Source organism: Physella acuta, unplaced genomic scaffold (genome assembly GCF_028476545.2).
Source record: "Physella acuta isolate Inbredline_101_S28 unplaced genomic scaffold, ASM2847654v3 ptg000046l, whole genome shotgun sequence".
NCBI classification, from domain to species: domain Eukaryota; kingdom Metazoa; phylum Mollusca; class Gastropoda; family Physidae; genus Physella; species Physella acuta.
The window spans coordinates 122,653-143,817 of record NW_026731566.1 but is presented as its reverse complement, the minus strand read 5'-3'; the positions used below and the strand labels follow the sequence as shown (position 1 = coordinate 143,817).

General features: G+C 34.5%; 2 protein-coding genes across 5 annotated transcripts in view; one reads left to right on the top strand and one right to left on the bottom strand.

Annotated features, from left to right (window-relative positions):
• Window positions 1–4,868, top strand: part of LOC131944404 (uncharacterized) — a 168,141-nt gene extending 163,273 nt beyond the window's left edge. For all 3 annotated transcript variants that reach the window (XM_059305009.1, XM_059304993.1, XM_059305000.1), the window contains one exon: window positions 289–4,868. In XM_059305009.1, the coding sequence (XP_059160992.1) occupies window positions 289–1,887 (1,599 nt within the window). In that variant the 3' untranslated portion in view covers window positions 1,888–4,868. The remainder of the gene's footprint in view (window positions 1–288) is intronic.
• A 687-nt stretch (window positions 4,869–5,555) lies between these two features.
• Window positions 5,556–20,057, bottom strand: LOC131944378 (E3 ubiquitin-protein ligase TRIM33). Of its 2 annotated transcripts, none has more exons than XM_059304956.1 (18): window positions 18,988–20,057; window positions 16,792–17,042; window positions 14,654–14,815; window positions 13,865–14,047; window positions 13,198–13,410; window positions 12,551–12,778; window positions 12,262–12,445; window positions 12,008–12,090; window positions 11,659–11,740; window positions 11,407–11,545; window positions 11,107–11,224; window positions 10,963–10,980; window positions 10,602–10,773; window positions 10,041–10,254; window positions 9,695–9,794; window positions 9,433–9,507; window positions 9,074–9,229; window positions 5,556–8,941 (listed from the first exon to the last, which is right to left on the bottom strand). In XM_059304956.1, the coding sequence occupies exons 1-18, from the start codon at window positions 19,562–19,564 to the stop codon at window positions 8,732–8,734; spliced, it is 3,165 nt and encodes a 1,054-aa protein (XP_059160939.1). In that variant the 5' UTR covers window positions 19,565–20,057; the 3' UTR covers window positions 5,556–8,731. The 2 variants fall into 2 exon arrangements, with proteins under 2 accessions (XP_059160939.1, XP_059160931.1); XM_059304948.1 differs by having other exon boundaries at window positions 10,963–10,983; window positions 18,988–20,056.
• Between the last annotated feature and the right edge of the window lie 1,108 nt (window positions 20,058–21,165).

Here is a 21,165-nt window from a genome sequence, read left to right as displayed (position 1 = left end):
GACATTTGTCTTACATTGTCACAAGTGAAGACATTTGTCTTACATTGCCACAAATGAAGACATTTGTCTTACATTGCCACAAGCGAAGACATTTGTCTTACATTGTCACAAGTGAAGACATTTGTCTTACATTGCCACAAGTGAAGCCATTTGTCTTACATTGCCACAAATGAAGACATTTGTCTTACATTGCCACAAGTGAAGCCATTTGTCTTACATTGCCACAAATGAAGACATTTATCTCACATTGCCACAAATGAAGACATTTGTCTTACATTGTCCTTCCAGATTATACTGCACCAAGATTTCTACTCACACAGTGGATCTGACACAATGCCTAGGACGTCGGAAACATTTGTTGAGCCTGAACTAGACAACGAGGAATCTGGGTCAAAACAGCACGCAGCCGCTGTATCCATCTGCAGCGGGAACAGCCGCTCACCTTGCTGTGTGAGACACGGTGGTCAGGATATGGGGGATTCAGTTGTCCAGCATACTAAAGAAACAAACGGTGAAATAGTGATCGCATCAAGTCCAGTTAGTAAGAAGGAGAATAGAAGAAACAAACCTCACAAAAAAAGCAAGTTGGTGAAAACAAATGAGACGAGTACTGACAATAAATCACACGTGAGTGTTATCAATGAGGAGAATATTTTTACAAGCAAGCTAAACGAGAACACAGCAGAATCTGTGTCTAGCGAGGATGTTCAAGTATTCTTTGATGAATATTTAGAAAAAAAAGCTGTGGAACAACCGAAAATACCCATCACGAGAATTACTATCAACGGGAAGGAAATTGAAGATCTTGATGATGAAATTCAATATTTCCACAAGGAAGGCGCAGGACTTCGGAAAAATGGTATCAATACAGAACTTAATAATCAGGTGGATAATTCAAGAGTTAGAAGACTGACGAAACAAAACAATGTAGAATCAAGCACGGCTAAGGTTTCTAATGTTTCAAAAACTATAGTGAAAGCTAGTGTGCACTCTCCCCGTGAAGCTGACACACATGAAGAATCACAAACGGTTCTTAATAATATCGACAGTAAAGTAATGATTGAAAAGGAAAACAATTCCAACTCAGATCTTCAAGGGAATCCCCAGTCTAATAAAACATGCACATCAGGGCATAGAAGGAGAAGCAAGCACTCAAGGAAACATCACTGCCGTCACCATCATAAAGACACGCAGCCCAAGATTATCATCTCCCTTCCTAATGGTTGCAGCGTGGTGGAGGGCGGTGATGACTCGACCCACCGCTGCTCAAGGAAGCAGAACAAAAGCTCGTGTAAATCCCAGAGGGGGAAATCTCTTGATAAAAAATTCTTCCACAGCTACGCAGCCGTGGACAAGAGCGTCCAGCTGCGGCTGTTCCAGGAGTCGATAGCCTCCCACAGCTACATCAGCAAGAGCAACTCTGTCGTGGAGCTGACCCAGTTCCAGCTGGACGATGCTGCCTCTCCACATCCACCCGTCATCAAGCGCCACAGCCTCTCTCCCAAACACGAGGGGTTCCTGCTCCTCAGGAACAAAACCGGAGACTACGCTCTACAAAATTTGTACCACCAGTACCACAGCGTTTACCCAGACTTTCAGTCTTACACCAGGCTTGACCGAGACCAGGATGGGCATTGTCCAGATCTCCCGCCACGGCTCAGTTTTGAGAAATATTTTAATACCACGCCCTCTGTAGTACCAGGGAGTTCCATCCACGCCGCTCCATGCGACAGACCCCACGCACAAGCCACGCCCAGCTATAGCAGCTTCCAGGAGCCTGGGAACAATACGGATCAAGGTCAAGATGGCCATGACCCAAATCAGGATTCTCTATCTTCTGCTAAGACGTCTGAAGATAAGGAAAGCGGATTCCATTCTGAAGTTTAAAATGGATTCTGTTTTCCTCATGATCCAGCCATCCAGGAAAATGGATCTGTGCTTAGTGCACCAAAAAACAATGAAAACCTGGTAATTGTTTCTGGGATTTTCTGAAAGCCTTATAAATAAAAAATTTAAAAAAGTGTGTATAAATCTTCAGTAGAGCAACTGTATTCTGAGACGGAATGTGAACACTTGCCTGATTTGTGATGTAATTAATGTAATCAATTTGGTACATTAATTATTATGTTTTAAAGCAAGACTTAGCTTTGTTTAAATCATCTCTTTGTGTTGCTTTAACATTCAATCAAGTACCAAAGTGGAAAAAAACTAACTAAAATGAATTTTATTTTATATTAAGTGACATTGGTGTGTCTATTGTGGGAGGAATATGGTGCTTCATTATTTTTAATATGGGTATGTGGAGAGTCAGGTCATCTTTTTAAAAATTAAATGTGTAAGTTCCAGGCTCTGAATTGAGTAGCATCATGGCTTGATAAGGATTTTCCCAGTTTTCTCTTCAAATACTCCATCAGTAATGAGGTACAATAGCAAACGAAACAAACTAATTGCCATCTGAAGAAGAGATTCTCCAGAGAAAATGGAGACATATTATCCACACACTCACCTGGAATTCACAAGGCAAAAGGAAAGGAAGCAGACTAAGGAAGATCTGAAAGACACCAAAAAGATTGGACTTCCCCTGGGGACAGTAGGAGAGACAAGCCCAGGACAGAGGCGCCTGGAGAGTTCTGGTCAGCTGCCTATGTGCCATGAGGTGTGACACTTTAGCCTAACCAAACCTAACCATTTACTTTAGGCTACCTCCCTGCTAAAAATATTTAGTTGGCTCAGGCTCCAACTTGACTGATATTTTTTTTTACCATAGAACAAATCTGCCAGTTTCTAATCACTTTCCCATGTTAATTTGTAAAATTTTATAACATTTTACTTTGAATTTATGTTATATCATGTTAACTAATTTTTTTCTCTAAAAATTGTATCAATAGCTTTCAAAAATATGTGCCTAAATTATTGTTGTTTATTTAATAAGTTTATTTTCTTGAGATTCTTGGTTGCTCACAAAAACCAACCAATATTTCTTTTCACATATTACCATTCCAATAACATTTTTTTTTGTATGATGCAGTTTTAAGACTAAGAACATATTTTAAGATGTTTATCAATTTCATTAACACTTATGCTTCAGTGTGGTATGTGGTAATTTGTTTGAAATTTCAGTCCAAATTTATTTTTACTGTCTTGTCTCTGGTCCTCCAAAGTTAGAACAGCCAATCAAAGCTGAAAGAGCATTTACCAAATATGCGGGCATAGTTAACAAAAAGAATCAATTTTTTTTTACATCACTTAACTGTTGATGGCGTTTTAAAAAAAAAAATATTGTAAATGTCAAGTTATTGATTTTAAAAATTAAATTTAATAATTCTGCAACTTTTTTGAGCAATGATTAGGAACTCTAATTTAAGCAACAGAGAGCTAACATCACTTGCCTTGTTTCCCTTTCAAACCTGATGGTCTACGGGGCAAGTGAAGTAGAGTTCACTTGTTTCTGTGACCTCGGAATATGAAGAGATAGTGTGGTCAGCACTATGCCCAGCCGCCTTTACTTTCCCTAACGTGAGTTAGGTACCCATCAGAGTTGGGTGGACTCAGGGACGGTCTACTGACTTGAATCCGTATTTGAACTCGAGACTTACGGGTTAGCAGTCCAGATCTCCACCGCTAGACCACTCCGTCCCATGCTAACATCACTAAAGTGTGAAAAAATTTTTAACAAGATGAGGACAACTTAATAAAAAAAACTATAGGTTAAGAGGCTGATCAACTAGGAGGACCACACAATGTTTATGCTTTTTTCATACATCAATTGTTCAATGGAAAAGTATCAGTATTACTTGTTGCTTACAATTTGTTAAACACCATTCCACCTTTGTAATTTCTTGTAGTTTAAAAAAAAAAGATTTGTTAAGGAGTAATTTTTAACAATTTATTTGTAATTATTTGTTGATTCAGTTCTGTTTTCCACTGTTGAGTGTATGCACAGGCAGAATTTATGCACTTTTAAATATTTATTTCTATAATCTGGGTTACCTCCCTTGAAGACAGTTTTAATTGTGTCCCTTTTTACACAAAATATTGTTTTCATCTTCCAAACTATTTTAAACCATGTAACTGTCACCTGACTTTTTTGCACCCAATTCCTCAATGTTCAAAATTTAGTTTGTTTCCCATTGACAAAAATTTAAATGTAATTATTTTGCTCTAGTGGAGTGAATGCAAGCCACACTGGAACCTGTAACTGCTATTGATTTTATAATCAAATAATTCTAGCCAAAATTTCTGCAACAATGGACTTAATCTAATTGGCATTTTTGTTAAAAATTGTTTATTAATATTTAATTAACTGCTAAAAATGGCATACCAGGATATCAAGAAAAAAAATTTTTTTTTTTAGTTTTCAGTATAGCATTTATAATTTGTTTTAGCTTTTCAAAAATATCAAATCTTTATAAAGTCGTTTAATACAGCTGTTAATTAGTACAGTTCAATATTCAAAGTTCTAGCTGTATAAAACTTTTCCACATACTTTAATATATCATAGTCATCTATAATCCCCACTGTACCCAAGACACATGGGGCCGATTAAGTAGAGTTCAATTTATACTACCATGGCATATGGACTTTGTTTCCCTAATGTGAGTCAGATACCCATCAGAGCTGGGTGGACATTTTACAGACTGAATCTGAACACGAGACTTTCAGGTAAGCTGTCATAAGCTAATTCTATCAGGACTGATTGAAATCATTTTTTAATTTAAGTAAACAAAATATTTGTTTATACATGTGACTGACAATTGAAGTTTTTCTTTAACTTAATTCACTATGAGCTAAGGAATGTCATGCTTTTTATAGTTTTAAATTTGTCTCATTTTTCAAAACAGCACATCATTTTTATACCTATAAGTAATAAACAGAATTATTAATAAATGTTTTTGTTTTGTTATCTTCAAATAAATTTTTACTTTAATCAATTTTACCCTTTATGAAGAACAAGGAAAGTCCCACTAAAATGTTAAATTTAAATCTTTAGATCATAGAATCATGTCCAGCATGTGTGCAATTGCTAGTTAATCTAATATTTGGAAAAAAAAACATGTTTGATGCTAATATTTATTTTTTAAATTATCAGTTATTCACATTATTTTGATTTAAACTGCAGAAGTTAAATATTTGTACAAGCTTAAAACACACTTGTAATACAAGTCTACATCAGGTACTAAAGGTTCTATTCTATTAATTGATAAAATCAGCATAGATTTGCTAACAAGTATGGAATGTCAGACTGTTTAAAAGTATTTATTTTAGGCTCTATAAACCTTGGGTGATAGTAGATAAGATCACAAGTTTAAACTAACCTACATACATGAAATATAACCAAAGAAATTAAGAATTGACATTTCTTAAACTATGCCCTAAGTAAGGATTGATTCAGACACCTTCATGTGTTTAAGCAAAGATCAACCCAAACCACTAATTCAAAGTAACTAAATCAAGCAGTACTTGCAATTTTGTAATGGATAAATAATTTTTTAAGAGGGTATTTTTGAATACATCGTAAACTACCCAACAAATACAAATAATTTTAAAGAACAAAGTAAAAAATGTAATCATTTATTCGTGTTTTCCATAAATAGTGGAATATTTCTTGTATTATATGGTCAACAAGTTCTGATCTCCCAAACCCACATAACTTGTTGCCAGACAGTTGTACATGTAACATCATCAAGTTCTAAGGACATTTCATTGCATGTGAAAACATTGGAGAAATAAATAAAAACAGTAACCAAACACACAATTTCACAAACATTTTAATTACAAATTATCACTAGTGGTAAATGAATGCTAGGTGTGGCAGCACTATTTTTATAAATGCATCTCTGAAGGATGTAGTAAAATTAAGAGTCATATCTAAAATGTAGCAATCTACAAGTGAATTACAAAAATAGTTATTGCGGTTGACTTGATACACTAGTGCAAAAAATTCTTATAAAAAGATAAGTAAGAGTGCCAAATTATACCATTCATGTTTTTTATGTATTTTAACATAAGATCAGTATTTTCTAAATGATGAAACAAATACATTTAAATAACACATTTTTCAAGTTCTTTAAAACTAAATTAGATGTTATGTATTAAACTGGTGGGTTAATTTTATTTTGCAACAAATTAACAAAACAATAAATCCACCTAAAAAATCCTTGCTAACAAGATATGCCTAATGATTGACCATGGAATAGACAAAAATATTCATCTGGTTCAAATTTTAAAAATAAGAGCCAGGTTCCTAGGAACTTCAAATAACTTTGACAACATGATATATAGCAACGCCTATTGAGTGTATTAGAGCAAACAATATCTGAATATGAGTGTGTAGGTAATTTGAGTAATTGTTTAGTTTTTGTGGAAGAAATAGTTTCAACAGCATTAAAGAAATGATCACTAGGTTGTGTTCTGACATTCTACACTGATCCTCTCACATACATACACCAACAGCACCAAGTGAAATGGGGTAGATACAACCCAATTGCAGAATAAATAAATTCGAGGCATTACGTCAATACTGGCATAAAATGTCAGGTTTATATAACTGTACAGTACCAAGCAAACATCAATTGCTCTGGGCTGGCTACTGTTGTGTTGTAGTCAACTTTAAGAGTTTGATATGAATTAATCAATTTAAAATCCAAGTGTATACAATTTTTTCATCATACTCTCAATTTATGGTATGCAGGGTTATGTCAAATCAATAACTATGAGAAAACTATTTCATAACAAACATGAACACATAGTCAGCTCCTTCATTAACTCCAGGTAAATATCATGGAACAGCTGTCACTTAATCAGTATAATAAGCCAGCTCCATTCGTTTTTTTTTTATATTTTTGTTTTCTATAACAAGTGGTTTAAAATTTCTTATATAAAGTAAGACATTAAAAATTTTCTATTGAATTATCAAATATAAAAATTTTTAAAAAACTAAGCATGCAATTGAAAAATAACATTCTGTACAAGTGACAAAAAAATTCAACGCTTTGTGTGTATTTACATTATCTACAGCTCAATTCTGATAACTTTATCAGAAACAAAAAGAAAAATATTGAAAAATAAAAAGATTTTAACCTTCTCTATTGTTTTGTTTTTCATTCTTAGTTTTAAATCTAAATTAATTAACCTTTTATTTAAGAAATTACTATCTTGAAAAAATTAATCATGTTTAAAATGAGAAACACTTTTGGCATTTGTCTCATAATAATAATAAAATGGCACCCAGTTAATATTCTAATACTTTTAAAAATGTCCATATTAGTATAATACAGACTTGAAGTGAAAATAGTTGTCAGGGAAAAAATTAAGTCCTGGTAAACTTGTTTTATTGCTTACTTGCCAGGGAAAAAACTGGGATTAACTAAGCCTAAAACTTTTGGAATAATATAAAAAATATCTTTCACAGTGCTCACCTGATCAAGATAAGTACAACAATTGCTAATACTCGTTTGAAAACAGAAAGGTCTGTGGTAACTATTATAAAAGCGGGCAAAAGTGTACGCTAGCTTACTTCTATTTGATTTAGGAATTCGTATATCAAATACTTTCTAAATCATAGTCATAACTTCAATCCTATAATATGCAAGCAGTGTTAAGTAGAGCTATTAAAAAGACCTCCATTTAACACTTAAATCGCCTAAAAATATTTTGGAACCTGATTAATATTAAAAAGTGCCTAAAATCGTACATACATGGTTCCATTTAGACAAAATTCCCTATGGACCTTAAGTAAACAGATAATCCTGAGAAATTCCAGGCTAGCCTGCAGGTTAAAACATTTTTACACAAGCTGCAGTTAAATCAAATTATACAAGCATTTTAATGCTGTATCAAGTATATACATACACCCTAAACCAACCCAAGGGTTTTAAAATGTATTACAAATCATACAAGTGGTTCAGTTAAAATCTTATTTAAGCATTTCTAAGGTCAGGTGCATTACACATTTCTCTCCAGGTGAATTAGCCCTGGACCATGAAGGTGAGGAATGGTAAGAGAGAACCTACTAAATGTGCATTATAAATCTACTCATTCATTGTACACTGGAACCATGTATTCATATTCACATATACAAGTTTATAGTAATGCAGGTGCATTAAATGAAGCTCAATTTAATTATAGGAACTACAAAGTCATCTAAGTCTGCCGTACCACATTTTCCCTTGTTTAAATTTGACCAGTATAACAGTTAAGAAAAATACGCCTAATAACCTAATACCACTCCTTTCGAATGATTTTCAGACTAAATATTGCAAACAGTGAAAAGGCTCAACAAACTAATGCCCGACACAAAACTTACAGAAGTTGATTCATGGACAGTCCAGTCTCAAAGCTGCTGAGAAGTTGCAAAAATATACACTCCCACCTAGCTTGCTTGGATACTTGTATAAACAATGCCTTTAGTTTTTATGTCGTGCAATTGACAATTTCTTTAGGGTGCACTTTAAGGCAAAGTCTGCCATCAAAAAATCCTTCTAGGAGTATAATCCAAAACTTTAATAGTTGTACTCTAGAAATTCACGGAATCAAAACGTAATTTCCAATGTGAAAAATCAAGCCACATGTTCCAAAGAAATATATCCAAATCCAGAGGAATCACAAGTTTAACCAGTATGAATGGCTTCTTTAAATGCTTCACTACACAACATTCACAATTTTAAATAATGGCTTCAAAGCCAGTATAAACAACTGAATGCTTTAATCCCCCTGAAACACCTTCCAATGGTCACTCGTCCACTCTAGGTCGTTTAGCCGCTGAAACTCCATCAGGTTCACTTTCACCAGAAACTTCTGGGTCTATCTTCTGTTGCAGAGCACTGAAGCAGGGGGAAGGGTTCTCCTTCACAAAGCTGAGATACTGTGGCATCAGGCGTTCAACAATTGACTCAAACAATGACCTCACAATCTTTCCTGCCTTCCCAACCTCAGAACCTGCCTGTAACAAAATAAAACGACAAAATATATTTTTAAAAGCCAGTCTAGAAAGGTTAAAAAAATTATGGCCACAAAATCTAAGTTACTACTAACAAAATTTAATAACATACTAGAAAGATAATTTTAACCGTACCTTGTTGTAGATAGCACAGTTGACAAACACCTGACGAAGGTCATACAGAAATCCTTTGATACTATGGTAATGATTATGGTGTCTGCGTTGAAGTTTGCACTTTATCTGAGTGAAGTCCATGGGCTGGGTTATTATTTTGTAATAATTTGGGACTTGCTGAAAAAAATAATTTGAAATGAAATACTATATATGAACAAGAAACATAAGATTATATCCTATTTGTACAACATTAAAGTGTTAGTAGAAATATATTGTCTTAAGCAAAGATCTTTAATGATTCTGATTTCCCATGATTTGTTGCAGCTGAACAGAAAAGACCACAAAATAAAAATCATACTAAAAAACTTAATTTTACTTACCACTCTGTTCACAGGCTCCTGAAATGGTACACTGGAAGGGTGACAGAATAACTCTAAAAGGATCCGTTCACATACCTGAAACAATCACATTAAATATTAATGAAGGTTTTAACTCTGTCTTTAGAAAATCACTTGTGGCAACAGTATGTTATTGAACCTGATAGTAAAAATTCACTAAGTCTAGATCACTGACTAGAACAAGGCTGTTTTAAATAAATAGCTTCTTGAATTTGGTAGACATTTTTTTTAAACATTTGCTAACCTTGACATCATTTTCTGTGAGTCCTCCAGGTGCTTTACGTTTGCCATCATCAGCACTAACAGGGTTATCTCCCTCACATATAGTGCAAACAAATGAGCCACTGCAAAAGATTCGAACTAGTTATAGTTCAGCATCTCAAATTTTAAGCCAAAAAAAAAAAATCAAATACAAGTGTCTAAAAATAGTACTAACCATATAATAGCTACAAATGCCATGTTAAAAAAACAATGGCTAAGTAGGGTTAGAAAGAATTTTTATTTATCAGTCCTAACAGACTATCCTGATAAACTCCTTTCTTAAAAAGGTTTCAAATATAAATATTCAGTTTTATAACAGCACAACAAACCTTGGAACAGCTGACAGTTCTGGGATGTGACACTGCAGATGGAAGACCCTAGGACACTTGTCACAGCACAAGACATCCCCACCATTATGGCAGCAAGCACAGTAGTCATCGTTGGGGTCACCCTGAGCATCAGCCTGAGAGAGAGAAAATCCTGGCATACTGTTGCCACCTTGCCAGTTGTCCCTTAGCTCCTGGTCTGTAGGAGAATGTGGTCCTGATAAAAGGACCAAACGAGATTTATGAATACATTTGTTTTATAACACCCCAGGCAAAGATTTTAATAGTTATACTTACTAAATAGAAAATAAATATTTTACATACCATTTGGATAAATGAAAGCTACTCTTATTAATTTTCATTCACATTCAATTAAATGCTTTTACTTTTATTTATCAGGTACAACTACAATTTTAAAGTACATTCTTTCATTAATTATAATTTTGATATAGATTACAACTGTCTTTTCTTTAATATTTTGTAAAATATTTGTACTTTTCATATTTAACAATAATTTTTTTTTAATACAGTCATACAAATAAAATATGAAAGGAGACTAACTACCATCATGCATTCCATCAATGCCACTGTCGTGATGAGAGGGCCCAGGTGATGTACGAGGAGTGTTGTGACCACTGTCCAAACTTCTAGACTTGGGCCCACTTATCTGCTCTAAATTGTCGCTCATATCCATAGGAACAGCTCTGATTACTTCATCTAAGTTGCGTTGCATTTCCTAAATAAACGAGTTAGTTATTAATCTGTTTTATAACTATTATAAGATGTAGTGAACAGAAAATTATATGGTTTCCTAAATAGACTAGTAGTTGATCAATTTTTTTCTATTATAAGAACAGAAAACTGTAATGCAGTTTAAAAAAGGTTATCAATTAAAATAAATCAAAAGTTCTAATAATATACTTACAAGAACTGTTTCAGACTGCTTCTGAAAAAATACAAACAAAACAATGTAATTCAACAGTTTTAATCATAACCAAAGGCTTATAAAACTTAACAGTGAAAAGTACGGAATCTAAGAACAACTAAGCTGGTGGAAGTGGAGACCTACCATAGGACTAGTTTGAAAGGCTGGTGATCTTTCAGTCTTCATGCTGGACGACATAATCACACAATCTGGTGAGTGGTCACGTTTCTCTTTCTTAACATCAATCATGGCTGTACCCCCACTGTAAAAGAAATAAAATTTTAATAACCACATGTCCAAGTTTCATAGATACATTTCATAACAGTAATTTAAAAATGCTATCCCCACTCTCAAATTATTTGGTGTAATTATGCCGAAATAAGTAGAAACCAATCCATCTCTAAATAAAATGCACAAAATTTTATTTGAAAAAAACAAACAGACCTATCAGGTCTAACTGTTCCATCGTACATCCCAGCACTGGCAGGTCTAGCTGGGTCAGGAGTGCTGTGAGCTGATCGTGGAGTTCCACTGGCTTCCCCACCCATACGATACTGGGGTGGACTGTGCATACTTTGATTTCCTTCAATTAAAGAATTAAGACCAAATGATAAATACACAAAATTTTGCAAGGTAAAATTTTTAACAGGAACGACACATTTGGCTCATCTCAATCAAGTGACAATATCCACTTACTGTGGTCCATCTGGCCAGGGAAAGCAGGCTGTGTTGCTGGTCTGTGATGTAGTCTCATTGGGGTAAATGCTGGTCTGGTAGTCTGGAATTTTATTCAATTAGTCAGCAAACCTAGCTTAGTGCAAGCTAGTCTTATTTTTAAAATCGTGTTGTTTATCAATATTGTTTTAAGATACTAATTCTACTATAGTTAATTACTGGTACCTAGTTTAGGAAACCACTGTTTATTTGCTAACTTTTGAACATATTGTGAACACAAAAAATTTTATGTTTATTTTCACGGATATGCAAATGCATGAGCAAAAAAAAAAAAAAAAAGATGCACAAGATAGATAAGGTGTAAAATTACCTGTTGCTGCTGCTGGTGTGGTGTGAGTAGTTGTCCTGCAACAAAGTGACCAGGGAAAGTAGATCCTGATATAGCAGGTGGTGCTAAAGATAATTAAGAAATAATTCTGTCAAACATGCTAGGAGATCATAAAAAATATTTCACCAAAACTATGACAAGACTAAAAAAACTGATGCAATATAACCATGATAAAACTAAAATAAAATGTTAAAAAACTGACGTGACAGTTATCAAGAGTATAAAAAAATTCTCACTCTGCCAAGAATGTCCCATGCTACTCCCCTGGGGGCGTCTGTTTGATGGCAGTGTAAGCTGAGGTGGCAATGACCCCGCCCCTCCAAGTGCTGACATGGTCATGTTGGGCGGAGCTGAGTTTTTAGTTGACACTGTCTGGATAAACTTTGACCAATCTGACTGTACCCTCTGACCAGGAATGGGCTGGATAACAATATTTAGAATGAGTGCTGGTGCAATAGATTATATCAAAACTTTATAACACAAAACTTTAAACCAGACAAAATTCAAAATGAAAGTAGATTCTACCTGATTGGCCATATGCTGTAAATGTGGACTAGTTGCTGTCATGGAACCAGAACGAGACTCCTGATAAGCACTGCTTGGGCCTTGACGAGCTGCCTGGCCGTTTTTGTCAGGTGGGTATCTAACACCATTGACAAAGATAGCCCCTATTTTGTTGAGATTGCCAAGGAGCCAATTTACATCATGTTTATACTGAATTAACAAAGTTCCTTTCAATGACTGAGGATCAACCTGTTAAGAAATTAAAATGTTTTCAATACTAGTAAAATGAGCATTAGGGCTTTGAAATAAATGGTTATGAAAATACACTAGAAATGTAACATTAAGCTATGTCAGATGAGTATAAAATAATCCACAGAAGAACAAATAAGACATGAAACCAATAAGGCTTTCTAAAATTGAGGTAACGCCTCTTTATTCTCAAAAATTCAAAGACTATTTCCTGAAAGTATTATCATTATCAAAATTTTGTGTGTATCAGTAGCATTTTCATGCCTACAAGTTTAGAAATGAAGTAACTACCTAGAGAGGGGGATAATGTGCAGACAGAAGAGAGGGGACTAAAAATTGTGATAATCAAGTTGATTTTTTTCCATAGGTTGGCATGATCTACAAATGACCACATGAGAAAACCGCTTCAAAAATCTTACCTGAGTATGGTAAACCTTCCTGCATTTAGTCTCAACATTGCCTTTAGAGTACAAAAGGGACATGCTAGAACCTTCATTTAATATGTCCTCCATAAACTGGATGCAGTGGTCAAACTTGCCCACCAAGTCAGAGACATCATCAATTTCTTTATTTAGACGCTTAGTGGCAGCATCAGTAAATGATGCCAAATTGGATAAAACTCCCCACACAGCCTGAGTTGAACGAAATAAAACAAAATAATTAAAATAGATAAAAGAAAAACTGATAAACAAAGCTCCCAACATGGCTATTAAAGTGGGACATTTGTGGTCTAATGGTGAAGCATTTGGCTGTTAGCCACAAAGGACAAGACTTGGGACATCAGTTCAGAATTGTGATTCTAGTCCACTCAGCTCTGATGGGTAAATGACTTGCATTGTGGAAAGAAAAGGTGGGCATAGTGCTAACCATACCATCCTTTCATATACCTAGGTCAAGAAACATGAACTCTATCTGCTTAATAATGGATAGCTAGATCAAAAGAGGAATCTTTACTTTTACGACTATTACAACATCTTGAGATTTGTAGAAAATGAACTTCAAAATTTCAAATCCTTAAAAAGGAAAAATTGCAGGGATAAATATTTATACAAGTTCAGAACTACATCTACAGCTTTTAGCCATTACCTGTCTGATTCCCTTGACTAGAATGTCTGCCTGTTTGAGTATCTCTTGCTGCAGATTGTCTTTCTGCTCCTTGCAGTTGTGCAGCTTCTGTTCTATCTCCTCCCGACTAGTTGCCAACTTGGCCCTCTTCTCTCCCATTAGTGCCAGGCTACCTTTCAATCTTGCCTTGTACTGTTCTGCAGCCTGAGACAGTACATTGAGTCAATGAGATACTAGAAAAACTTATCTAAGGGAACAAATTTACATGGTATAATTAAAGGCATACTAATGTTCAGCTGACTATAAACCTAAGATCCATGTTTTTTTGAAAGGGTACTAATGTTTTTTTTACTTATTTCATGGATAAGTTTTATGTATTTTATTTTTTATACTTGGAATAAATACATAATGTATAATAATACTGATCATGCAAATTAACAGATCCATTAGCAGAATATTTATCTGCAGCAATTTAAAACTTCATTAACAGTCTAGAGAAAAAAAGTACCACATGATAAGTTTATGGTGCCTTAAAAGTTAAAGCCACTACATAAACAGTTCAAGTTTTACTAAACACTATAGTTTCAGCACTATTGTCTACACACAGAAGCCCTAGATATGTCAAGTACACTAAAACAAGTAGTGACAAAACATACCCAAACACATGTCATGCTCTAGTAGGCACACATTCTTCAAAAAATCATTTGTCTTTATACAGTGAATGGATATGACAACCAGATAGCAAATGATAAACTGACAGGTACACATATAAAATATAATTATAAACAAAGTCTAGTTTCATGGACTTACCTGGTCAAGAAACTGGTATTTGTGTTCCTTATGGTCCATCAACTGACAATCCCTGCAGGTCAGCTTTTCACACTTCTCACAGAAGAACTTGAGCTGCTCTTGTTTGTGTTGTTTGCATGTCATGAGTTGTTCCCATGGTGATTTACTGGTCACTACCTTCACCTTAAATCATAAACATACAGATTTTATATGTATTCTGGGACATTGTTAAATATAAAAGCAAGACAATTAACAGATAAATGGAAAAAGATGTGGACAGTATCTAGAGTTTGTTCCCAAATACAAGCCCATGAAAATGGATGAGCTCATTTAATTGTCCAGAAAAAAGTGCACAGAATTATCTGCAAAATATCTTCACAAGGATAGGTCACAGAAATGGTTAAGCTTACTTAAAACATACATTAAATGTGAACATGAATGTAAACACAGCAATAGATTTAAGACTGTGTAATAAAAAGGAAACATGTTTAAGTATTCAGAATAAGAATATTCAGGTACAAATAAGTGAAATACACAGCAAGCCACTAAGTGTTGTATAAACCTTTTCAATATATTGACAAGATAATTATATTATACGGTTCACTGGGGGAGGGGGGGATGTCCTGTGAACTCACAAAAGTTTATTTCAAGTACACCATGCAGACAAATTTTCCTTACTATAAAGAACATTTACAAAATTGCTTAATCACTATAAACTTGTTATCCTTAGTTAAAAATTACTGTCGTAAGTGCTATGCACCAGCCTGCCTCCACTTACCAATTACAAATTTTTGACATGTAAATTATACCCTGCCGAACCTAATCTCTCACTCAAAGATTTCTCAATCAACCACAATAATAACACCATAATTTATTTAAATCAATAAATTGACTTTGTTGTTTGGCTTTGAAATGTATAATAATTAAAAGGGTGAAAAAAAAATATATTGATAACTAGAAAATGTATAATTAAATGGAGAAAAAAAGAATCAATAACTAACAATCTTTTCCCCTGCTGTTGATTGTAAAATGAGCAATGTCCTCAATTATCCATGGAAGTTAATCAAATTACTGAAATGTCAATAAACAATTTAAACATGCTTGTAGAGTGACAGGTGTGTGACAGACTATCCAAACAAAGAAATCCAATCAATAGAAATCAACACAGATGCTTCCATTATGTGTAACAATATCAGAACTAAATAGGTAAAATTGTATACAACCACAAGATATTAACAAAGAAAACTCTTGTAGATACACTTGTGAACTTCATGTAAATGTGAAGCAATGAGTCACCAAAGAGAGATTGTCACTGCTACAAAGGTCAAAGCAAGAAATTCTCTGAGATAACCTTTGCATATTGATTGGACCCTGAAGGGGTACTAGGCAGTCATTGAAGACTCCCCACTGGTAACCTTGTTATTAACTACAGCAGAAGGTTAAAGGAAAAATCTGAAATCAGGTGCAAAATCACCTGACTGTTCTATGAACTAAATAATATGTATACTTTATGTATTCAAATCCTCTATGAATGATACATTAGAAAAAGCAACATTTTTAGAAAATAATCTCCCTATAATAATGTTCTACTTAGTGGAAAATGTGTTGAACAGGTGTAGGAAATAGATTGTGGGATAATATAGAACATATATTAAATTGTTTCTTATTACCAATGCACGACATTCCTGCACAAATTTAAATCTTATGTTAGGGGTACAATTTTCAAACTATATAAATTTGCCACTTTCCTTAAAATCATAAATAGTAGCTGAAACCAGCCAACAGCTCAAAGCGCAACTGGAGTCACATTTTCAAAATAAAGATGGTGATGAATTGTCAACAGCTGAATGGAAAAATATTTTTGAACATTCCGATATTACATGGGTACCCGACTCGTGTACAGTCCTGAGCATATTGCTGACCACACTAATCCTTTGTATGACGAGGTCACTAAACAGATGAACTAATTCATCTACCCCATTTGTCTTAGCAATAGGAAAAGATATCAAAACAAGTACTGAGCCCATCCAGCTCTGATGGGTACCTAACTCATGCTCAGGACCATGGTATCCTTTCATATGCATCGTCAGGTTTGAAAAGGTAGCTTTATTTAATTCCTTTTGGGATATTGATTAAAAAAAAACATGAACCCGCCTTACCTCATCCTTAGGAGAGATTGAATGGTCCTTAGTAATCCTGACACGCTTGTGAGCATCAACACAGCTATCACACAGCCATTCCTCACACTGCATGCAGTAGGATCCTGCTTCTTCCCCCTCATCACACGCCGTGCACATGTGCTTGATATTGGTCTGGGGAGAGGACGCCTGGTCAGGGTCTAGAGCTGCAAACATGTTGTCCATTAGACTTGTGCCTGGCTGGTCAATTGGATCCCGACATATAGGGCACTCTGAAATTAAAAAAACATGATCAGTATGGCTAAATGTAACTTAAATGATTTGACTAGTTTTTATTTGAAAAATACTATTTAAATAAAAATTATCACAGTCTGAAAGTTTTCCAGTGTTATTTGAGTGCTTTTCCAATTGTACAGGTCCTTTCTAATATGCAAGTGAAAACGAATCTTTATGTTAGTATATATTATTGTCAAAGTTATTTTAACAAACATCTGGTTAATCTAAAATCTATGCAGTACTCAGTGGATCAACAAAACTTCAAAATGGATCATTATAAAATTAGAATAAGCCCCCTTATTCAACTGAACCTCTCATGCAAGGTTGCCTTTTGAACAGCTGCAAATGGGATTTCCCAAACATAACCTAGTTGTCTTTCTTATTTTGCCAATGGATTGAGTGGAGTGAGGGGCCTGAACAATGATTCTAATTTCTATGTGAATATATTGATATGCTTTGCAATAGTTAGGACATATACAATCATCAAGCAAATCAATGTTATGGAATCTTTAGTTATTACTGTGATTTTTAATTATTGCAATTAAATAGTGATATTCACTATCCAAGAAAAAATGTAAACAAGGTACTATGGCACTTATTAAGATCTAGGCCTATTTACTGACTGGTTAGAGGTGACTGCTGCACTTTTCTTATACCTGTTATTAAGTAATCTAATTTAAGATGCTATTAGGCTATTAGCATTAGGTTATGCCCAAGGTAGCAACAGAACAGTAGGTACAAATCCTGATCATGTCTTGTCACCTTGTAAAATGTGAGTACAAAAAATAAAAATATTTTTAAAAATGTAAATTGGTGAAGTAGGGTCTACAAGAGATGTTTTTGTTTATTAATAGAACTGATTAATTTTAGAATCTAAAATAAACGGTTTAGGGCCTGATGATAATCTAAATTGATAAAACACAATCCACGCATTCTTTTTGGTGGTCAATAAAGGTTGTGTTGACAGTGAATAAACTACTAACTTGCTTAAAGGCGTCAGAATCTAAGTAAGACCTAAAGAATACTAAAGATGAATCTGTAACAAGAGATAACTAAAGTAGATCTAGATCTATTTGATTTTTTAGATTAGATTATTAGTTATTACACCTGGACTTAGGGTGTAGCTAGGGCTTACTAGATCTACATAGTAGCCTACATATTGTAGTATTGGTAGTTGTCTAGTACTAGATTCTAGATCTAGAGTCTAGATCTAATAGGCACAATTCTTACTTAAAATTTTAAAAAAAACTTAGACCCTAAGTTATTTGAATCAAAATGTTTGAACTGAAGTTTAACCATCATAGCTCTAGCTAGAATCTAAATCTAGAATCTAGTATTTATAGATCTGAAGATCTAGAGGTAATCTATCGTTTTAGGTACGTAAAATCGCCCGCGACAAGTAATGTGAAAAACAGGTGACTCACTTACATTTTAATAATTATTTCACATTTTGAGGAGGATTTATGTTTTAAAAATACAAAAATGTTTCCTTGTTTCATTTATGTACCTGTTTTTAAACAATTGAATTAAAACTTTTCAGTAATAAATGAACACTAATGATGTTTCCAACAGATGCTACCATGCTCATTTACTATAGCAGCCATCTTGTTAATGTTTTATTTTTATAGATTTATAGCGCGAGATTCAGGCGGAAGTCACTCTATTTTACAAATGGCTGCTGTTTATATACTATTATATAGAAATCTAGCAAATCTTGCTTGCAGACACTGCTGTTTAAAGTTAATTTCTGGCCTATATTGATATATTTAGCCATTGATTTAGGTTTATTATTCATTTAGGCCTATCTGTAATATTTGACACAAACATATCACAATATACTTCTATTACAGCCTTGATAATGAGGTAACGTTTTCGTACATTAATAGCTGCGGGCGATTTTACGTACCCAAACGATAGATTACCGATCTAGATCTAGATTACCTGTAACTGGTTTAGGTTTAATATCCACAATCTCGTGCTCTTCTTTATTTTTAGTTGAAAGCGACTTATCCACATCACTAGATGTATTCGTTTCCGATGGACCTGCCTCAATATTTTCTCCATTGATGTGACTTTCAGAATTCACAGCATCATTGTCTACACTTGAAAGCACTGCATCCACTTTATCAGATGTGGTGGCAGTAGTTGGCGCGGGTTTGGGGGATTCACTCGGTGCATCTGTCGCACTGCTTTGGGCGCTTTCAGCTAAATTTTCAAGTTCTTCGTTTGTTTTGTTTATGTTATTATCAGGTTCAGCTTCGTCTTTATTTTTAATAGTATCCTCTACATCATTTGTAGTTATACTTGATACAGGTTGTTCTTTGTTTTCCTCGTCCGGCTTTTCAGTTGCAACTACAGTCTCTACATGTTGGCTATTGCGGCGAACAGGGGTTCGACCATACAAACAGTCCAAACACATTGAATGAAGACATGGTAAAAGTTTCAACGGTTTCTCGGGAGATGTAAACTTAGATCCACACTTCACACAACGATTAATCATATTATTTAAATCCCACATTGTGAAACTACACACGATGTAATTACAACTACGTGAAATTTCGAAAAAGAAAATGTATTAGCGATTCACCATTCCGCCATGCTAATACACTAAATTTATATTTCCGTCCTACTTTCGATCTTACAAACACATATCTGCTCTCCGATTGGTTAGTTATATTTGCACTCCATAATTTTTGCCGGTGCCAGGTATGTTATAATCCTCGAGTTTGCAAGGGGAAAATAAAATGCATATAGCTAGCTTTAATACACTTGACACAAGCAAAAGCGAAAAGTCACAATATACGAATCAGCAGACGAACTCATTGGTGGGTTATGCAGCCCGCACTGAGCGAAAAAAAGATGAGAGCTCGCGCAGCGAGAACCCAGTCGACGAATAATAAAAACCTTGATTGATCTCACTGAATACTTGAAGCTGTCAAGTTGGTGAGAACCGGTCTAGGGCAGCTGAAACTGGTTCGAAGCGGTATTGGTGAAGTTTTCCACTAGCTGAAACTACCTTGACCGCTGCAAAGAAACTTTAGGTGCGGCTTTCGGAATGATTGGCACAAATCCAATTATTTTCTAGGCCTACGTGCGGATGTGACGTTATGTATGGGATCCATTAACTACTACGGTGTGGGGGTGGGTGTATATCCGTTGGCTCATTTCCAACTATTACTAATGGTCTATTTACCACCGCGCATTACTGGTTTATTCTAGTTTAGGTCACGGCAAGCAGAGATAAGGTCACGATTAGATTATACTAGCGATAGCAATTTCGTTGCGTGGTTTAGATATTTTCTCATGAAGTCTACTTGACATTTACAAAGAGCACTCATCCTGCTTCCAAATTGAGTAAAATTGACATTTGTCTTAAAGTATTTATCTGCTCCATTTTACCAATTGATGTAGAAATCTAGTGCCTATATGATTTTTTTTAACGATTGAACTTAAGGATGCCATTAAATGCTAAAAATTGGGAGGCAATTTACTGAATGTGGAATTTTAAATAAAGATATTGATTCATATTTAAAATTGACTAGATCTATATATTTTTAAAATGTGGGCTATACTCCTTTCAATTTTTTTTTTCATCACGATTCACGCGTAAATAACGTAATTTTAAAAGGAAGACTTACTCTTTTGCAATAAACATTAAGGTTTGTTTCGAAAAAGAAACCTAGATTATTTGGTACATTTATTTTTCCTTTGATTATTTTTACATTAGTGAAGAGCAAGCACATAAGCTCACCTCTTCTTCTTCGTTTATGCAGTCTGTAAAAGTAGAAGTGTTTATTCAAAAGCTTCAGTCACATTTTAAGTGTGTTGTACAGGTGATGTTTTAATTCTAAACAATCATTTGAATAGAAATGTAATAATAAATCTGCATTATGCGCAGTGTTTCTTCCAGACTTTTTTCTCAGGGGGTGGGGGGACGACACTGTTAAAAGTATATATTTTTCTATATAACTTCCATTTCGTTCGGGGCGGCAGTAGACTTTCTTCGCCCCCCCCCCCCCAGAAGAGATGCATGGAAGAAACTCTGATTATGTGTGGGCATACCCTTATCATTGATATGTGGTGATGTTATAAAGAGATGTTTATGTTGCTTTTTTGTTT